This window comes from Monopterus albus, unplaced genomic scaffold (assembly GCF_001952655.1).
Source record: "Monopterus albus unplaced genomic scaffold, M_albus_1.0 scaffold112.1, whole genome shotgun sequence".
NCBI classification, from domain to species: domain Eukaryota; kingdom Metazoa; phylum Chordata; class Actinopteri; order Synbranchiformes; family Synbranchidae; genus Monopterus; species Monopterus albus.
The window spans coordinates 1-6,830 of NW_018127992.1; the positions used below are offsets into that span (position 1 = coordinate 1).

The following is a 6,830-nucleotide window of genomic DNA, read 5'->3' on the forward strand; positions in this document are numbered from 1 at the left end:
TACTTAAGATAAAGAGAAAAGACAAAAAGAAACAAAACAGGACTACAGGTTATATAGTAAAGAAGACAAAATGCGGTTGCTTCATTACAAAGCAGCGTGTTGAACCAGATGATTCACCTTTTGGATCTAGTCATTAATCCTTACAACACTGCAGTAATCAAGCAATATGACCTTCAGTGTACTGGGAGAGTGGTGGTGGCACTTTTCTCTTTGTTCAGTTTGGTTCAGACTGTTTAACAGATCAAAACGCTGAATTATTCCAGTCAGTGTGTCATAGAAAGCAACATATAGGAAACTGACTTCAACAAAAATGTCATAGTAAAACGCATCATGTTTGTGTGTGTGTCAATGTTTTTATTGGGCTTTAAAATCACAGCCACTGACTGAATGATAGACGCCTTGTGGTGCTCATATTCTCTTCAAATATGAATTTTATATGATTGAAGAAATGCTTTGACTCTTTCTTATATTTCTTGTTAAAAAGAATAGATCATGGGATATGATTTCAGACAAGAGATGGTGTAAGGAAATAAAATTAACATGTAAATACTATTAAAATATTTTCATTTATTCTGTTGACTTATGTTACTGTTAAGTATCACTGATAACATAGGCCTTCGGTCTCAGCACAATACAAAATACACTACACTTGTAAAATATTACTGCCCATAAATTTGCTTTAGATTTTAAGTGATTTTTTTATTTATTTTTTGGGGTGGGAAAATGTTGGTGTCACTATTTGTAGGATTCTGGTGTTAATATACATTATATAACAAAATGATTACATAAATAAAGGAAAATGAATTGGTTTGTAGGCTGTCTGTTGCAGTGTCCGGTTTATTCTGACAGAAGTCAGACACTCAAACACCCTGTAAGTCACAGGATGAGAAGATCAGCATGTCCAGCCTGACATAAATAAAACAGACATAAATCTAAAAGGATGTGCTGTGTCACAAGCTGAGGTTTGATTTTCACTTTCAGTCTCTGCCAGACATTTATAGGAATTCACGTGATACTGAGATAAACAGGTGCCTTTCCCTGAAATTTGAATCTCATTTAATGGGATTTTTTAGTTGCTGAAGGTAAAGACTTTTAATGGTTGATTTCAATTGCTGAGTGGTCAAATTTTATTTTGCAGTTTTGTACAGTTTTTCCATTTCCATGTCAGTTTCTTTGTATTTTCTTAAAAACAGTTGTAACTTCATTTACTTCTATGCCATAACAAGACATTAATAAAATGACATAAATGCACAATGCCAATATAGATACGAGGTGCGTGTTTATTTTCTGTCTTTACTGTGCATAATTCAGCACAAAAGGGCAGGATGGAGGCTAAAGCCTAACATGTTAAAGGTGACAGCTAATGGGTGTAAAGTGTTTCATAAGTGTCTTCTCAAGGAACAGAGCTGTAAACACTTAAAATGAAAACAAACTCTACTATGGACCATAAACAGTATAGTATTCACATTATGTTTGTTATTAATAATGAGTTGATGCTGCCACTGAGATGAACAGTGGCGGGCCGTCAGGGCCAGCAAGGCCTTCTCTGCTGGCCTAAACACTATTAGAAGCACTGACCTACATTTACAAGTGCTGTGTCACAAGCTGAGGTTTGATTTTCACTTTCAGTCTCTGCCAGACATTTATAGGAATTCACGTGATACTGAGATAAACAGGTGCCTTTCCCTAAAATTTGAATCTCATTTAATGGGATTTTTTAGTTGCTGAAGGTAAAGACTTTTAATGGTTGATTTCAATTGCTGAGTGGTCAAATTTTATTTTGCAGTTTTGTACAGTTTTTCCATTTCCATGTCAGTTTCTTTGTATTTTCTTAAAAACAGTTGTAACTTCATTTACTTCTATGCCATAACAAGACATTAATAAAATGACATAAATGCACAATGCCAATATAGATACGAGGTGCGTGTTTATTTTCTGTCTTTACTGCGCATAATTCAGCACAAAAGGGCAGGATGGAGGCTAAAGCCTAACATGTTAAGGGTGACAGCTAATGGGTGTAAAGTGTTTCATAAGTGTCTTCTCAAGGAACAGAGCTGTAAACACTTCAAATGAAAACAAACTCTACTAAGGACCATAAACAGTATAGTATTCGCATAAACGTAGTTATTTAACCTCTTTTAATGAGTATTTGGCGTAATAGTTCTTCTTTTTCTTCATCAGCTTTTTCTTCTTCTGTTGTCCAATGACGGCTGAGAAAACAGCTTTAGGTGCATTACCACCACCTTCTAATTTAGCGTGGTACTTATACCAAACGTTACATAAACTTCAGCGCAAGCTGTTGCAAACAGTAACGAGAATTGATACTTCACGCTTTCCGTAGCAGGTTTTTTTTTTCTCTGTCAACATGGCTACCATCAGGAGCGGGGTGATTCCGGGTTGTTTAGCACGATGTTTTCTTAGGCAGACTGGAAGACCGAGCCGAGGCAACTACCCTTTATCAGACGTTTGGAATCACGTAAGTCTTGTTTACAGTTTTACGTCTGATACTTTAATCCTATTTAATAAACAAAGACGCAAACAAGGACATTTCCAGGCTAACTCGCTAGCCGGTTAGCATTCTCACTGCGCAGTTGAGTGCATGTCTTCTGTGTGACTTTAATAGTAGCAGCCTCGTGATTTAAGGATTATATCGGGCATAAACCTCCATTAATTAACCTGTGTTTTAATTTAACTTGATGGGTTACTTTCCTTTAGAAATCAGCTAGAGGTCACAAGAGGTCACTGTGTTTCTGGTGTACGTTAAGCTTGTTGCACACTTGTTTTAATGAGGTTTAAGTTAATAGAGTTTTAAGGAAGCACCCTGATACTCTTAAGTTTTAATGCAGTGTTTTGTGTAATGACTTAATTTCTGACACAGCAAAAGGATTAAGAGTTTTTACTTTCCATACAAACCATGCTGCTGACCTGATTAGGTCCCATACATCCCTTTTTATTTGCTGATAGTTTTATATTGACTTATACAATTTTGTGTTATGTAAATAATGTATCTTTTAAGCCGAGAGCTGCCTGAAAAAAATGTTATTTAATTTAGTTGTGCTATGCATAATGACAATAAAGATTCTTCACTTATAATGACTTTAAACAGCTGAAGATTTTAGTTTAGCTGAGCCTGTTCTTAACTGTGATGTAATATTAGCTCCAGTATGTATCATGAGGTTGAATTTTTTTGTGTAAAGTGTGAATCTGACTCTGTGTCCTTTTGTTTCCAAACAGCGGTTGCTCCAGAGGTCTCATCTGCACACTGTGATCGAGTGCCGCGGTCCTGCCATCAGGACTCTGCTGGGCCACAGACATCATGGGAAGTTCATCTGGGTGAATGCAGTGGCGGTCAGACACAACAGCTCACAGGTGAGTTGGCACACAGGTGGTTAATATTTCAACAAAGCCATTGTTGTTTGAGCAATGGCAGTAAGCAACATCTTTATAAATCAGGTCAAAGTATATGGACAGTTTCAGATTTGTTTGAGTTGATGAATATTTCATTTCACTTGCCAATATTTTAATGAATGTCACATATGTCCAACCAGTTTGACATTTTTCTATTATGAGCTGCACTAGTTTGAAGCTCGAGTTTTCCCTTGTAAAGCTTGCACTAGGCTGGTTATCAACCTGGTACTTTTAGTTTTTTGGAAGTGTTGAAAGTGATGAAATCAAACTGAATCTGTTTGTGGCAGAATATATTTTCATTTTGTATGATTTGATGAAGCGCTCAATCTTTGCTAACAGTTAAATTGATAACTTTCTGCTAAATTGACACACATTTCCAGATGTATTTTGATGCTTCCAGATCCCCCCTAAGGATGCGTCCACAGCACCTCCAGTGGTGGGAGCTCCTGACAGTCGTCCCGTCCTGGAGGCCTCCGTCTCTCTGCCCACTGACCCATCCCCCATCATCACACAACCAGCAACTGAACAGGTGACTGAAGACATCTGAAGCTCAATCTTCTGTTTCAAGCCTGAGTTACTTTCTAGTTTTTACAGTGTGATATCATTTTTATTGATATTTTCAGATCACCTTTGAAACCGTTTCCGTGGTAGTTCCAGCAGCAGACAGCTCTGCTCCTCATCCAGTCTTGGGTTCTTCCCCTGAGCTTGTGTCCGCTGACCCCACCCCTGTTTTAACGCAGCCACTCATTGAGCAGGTGGCTGATGCAGCACCGACTGCAGTGGAGGTCCTGCAGGCTGTGACCGCAGAACCCCGATTAACAGAGCTGGGATTGGGCGCTTACACACCAGTGGGACTGATCCAGAACTTGTTAGACTTCATGCACTTGGATCTCGGTTTTCCCTGGTGGGGGGCCATCGTTGCAGGTTTGCCAAGACTAACAGAAATATGGAAAGATTACATTGGTATCAGATGGTGATGTTGATGTTGTCTGTGAGTATCATTTTAACCAGCATACAGTGCTTATTGTATTTCCTTCTTCACCCTCCTCGCTCTCTATTTTTGTTTCTGTTATTTCCTCTTGTATAGGAACTGTGTTGGCTCGTTTGGTTGTGTTCCCAGCCATTGTCAAAGGCCAGAGGGAGGCGGTCAAGCTGAACAATGTGCTGCCTGAAATGACCAAACTCACCAACAGGATGACTGAGGCCAAACAGAGTGGAAACAAATTTGAATGTAAAATTTTACTTCTCTTCCTTCATTGCATTTGTTTTTTCAGTTGAGTACAGGTGAGAGTGTGAGAGAGAGAGTCTGATCATCTTGTCATGAGCTCTTGTCTTTATGTTACAGTCTCCAAAGCCTACTCTGAACTGACCTTGTTCCAGAAGAAGCATGATGTGAATCCTTTTCGTGGCTTCCTGATTCCTTTGGTGCAGGTCAGTTTATTTCTTAATATGGATGCACCTTTTATATTTTACTGAGCTTTTACTGACACTTCAAGAATATCTCTGTTTTTGGTCATTTAACATTTATCAATCCTAATTTTTCAGTCGGGTTCAAAACACAGTGTGAATCTCATTGATTAAATAAAAATGTTCATTTTAATGTCTGTGGTCTTGTGGTAGTGACAAGAAATGATCTGTTTATACATTGTTGTTGTTGTTTTGTGCAGCGCTGTGTGAGCAAAGAGATGTTGTACATCTCTGGTATTTGTACAGTTGTGTATTTACCTGCCATTGTCAAGACCTTTATAGATGTATATCTGGTTCTGTGCCTTCATAACCAGTTTTGTTGAAAGTATTTGTCTTGAATACAACTGCACATTCAACTCCACACTTTGTTTCTTAAAACACTTGTGGAGTGTTAATGAAACTAATTTGAGAGCACATGTTGACAGAACGACTCATTCTGATTAAAATGCAAAGCAGGGTTTGTTTTAAGATCTGTAAGCTGTTATTGTCACAGTTTGTCTGGCTTTTGTATCTGTCCATGATCAGAACCAATCACTTGTCTGTTCAAATCCCCCAGGCTCCAGTCTTCATCTCCTTCTTCATTGCACTGCGGCAGATGTCATATCTGCCGGTGCCCAGCATGCAGACAGGAGGTGTGCTCTGGTTTCCAGACCTGACAATAGCAGATCCTTTTTATATTCTCCCTTTGGCTGTCACTGGAACCATGTTCTTCATCCTCGAGGTGAGAGAGTTTTCATGGAACTTCTCAGAAAGAAAGAAAGATCATAGTAACACTAAACCACAGTGAGTTCTCTAAATCAGTTTGTTTTTTTGTTACTATCATTCAAGTTAAAGAATCAGTACGAGTAATTACAAGAATGATAGGATTTTAATTGGACTGACAGTTTGTATTAGTTGTTGTCATAGACTTGCTATAAACTGTTGAATATAATCCTGCTGTCCTTAATAATCACCGCATTTATAACAACATATGGTCCTTGGCCTAGAAACGTAAAAGTTTTTTTTTCTTTTACTGGAAGAGCAGTGCTAACAGTGGTGTCTTTTGTTTTGTTTGGTGTCTGGATATTAAGTGTTTCTGTATATAGGGTTTTATCTGGATAGCTTTTATTTATGATAGTGTTATATACTCTGACGTTATGTACTCATGTCGCCTTAAAATTGTTGCATCAACCTGCCCAGGGACTACGATAATTAGATAAATGAAATGTTTGTCTCTTTTAGTTGGGGGCAGAGTCTGGTATCGACAACCCCAATCTGCGAGTCATGAAGACGGTGTTCAGGATCATGCCTTTAGTCATCCTCCCCCTCACTATCAACTTCCCCACGGTCAGCTTGTTTCCTGTGTTCAGCCTCAGATCAGACCAAACCCCTCTGCTGCTGTAGAGTCTGTACATTCAGTGTCTAAAATCAATTTCTTCTCTTCCCAGGCGGTGTTTACCTATTGGCTGACCTCTAACTCTTTCTCCCTGGCTCAAGTCGCCCTGCTCAGACACCCTCTGGTCAGAGAGAGGCTGAGCATCCCAGAGAGGGTCCAACACCCGGCTTCCGCCCTGCCCCAAAATGAAGGCTTTATTGCAAGCGTTCGGAAGGGTTGGTAGCTAAACATGAGTCCGTAAATTAGGTCTGAGAGGCACTGGATGATTGGTTTTTAGTAGTAATGTAAAACCATACAGTAGCTGTATTCATTGTTGGATTTGTCTGTGTTATGACTCTGGTTTGGTCTTCAGGCTGGAAGAACGCTCAGCTGGCCCAGCAGCTGAATGAGAGGGAACGGAGGATCAAAGATCACTTGGACCTCGCCGCTAGAGGTCAGTTCCACCAATGTATCAACAGTTTTACATCACTACATGGTTGGATTTATTTTAGTGACGTGTGACTTAAGGTAAAAGGGCTTGCTAGAATTGTTTCTAAACTATATTAAAGATGCAGTCTTGGTGTTCAGTTTTAGAGTTAGA

General features: G+C 39.1%; 1 protein-coding gene across 1 annotated transcript in view; it reads left to right on the top strand.

The window, feature by feature from the left end:
• The first annotated feature begins 2,307 nt into the window (after positions 1-2,307).
• oxa1l (OXA1L mitochondrial inner membrane protein) overlaps positions 2,308-6,830 on the top strand; it is a 9,346-nt gene continuing 4,823 nt past the window's right edge. Inside the window, exons 1-10 of the mRNA XM_020611352.1 lie at positions 2,308-2,476; positions 3,235-3,369; positions 3,809-3,937; positions 4,032-4,332; positions 4,496-4,639; positions 4,754-4,839; positions 5,432-5,596; positions 6,097-6,201; positions 6,303-6,465; positions 6,603-6,683. Coding sequence (XP_020467008.1) covers positions 2,366-2,476; positions 3,235-3,369; positions 3,809-3,937; positions 4,032-4,332; positions 4,496-4,639; positions 4,754-4,839; positions 5,432-5,596; positions 6,097-6,201; positions 6,303-6,465; positions 6,603-6,683 — 1,420 coding nt within the window. The 5' untranslated portion in view covers positions 2,308-2,365. The remainder of the gene's footprint in view (positions 2,477-3,234; positions 3,370-3,808; positions 3,938-4,031; positions 4,333-4,495; positions 4,640-4,753; positions 4,840-5,431; positions 5,597-6,096; positions 6,202-6,302; positions 6,466-6,602; positions 6,684-6,830) is intronic.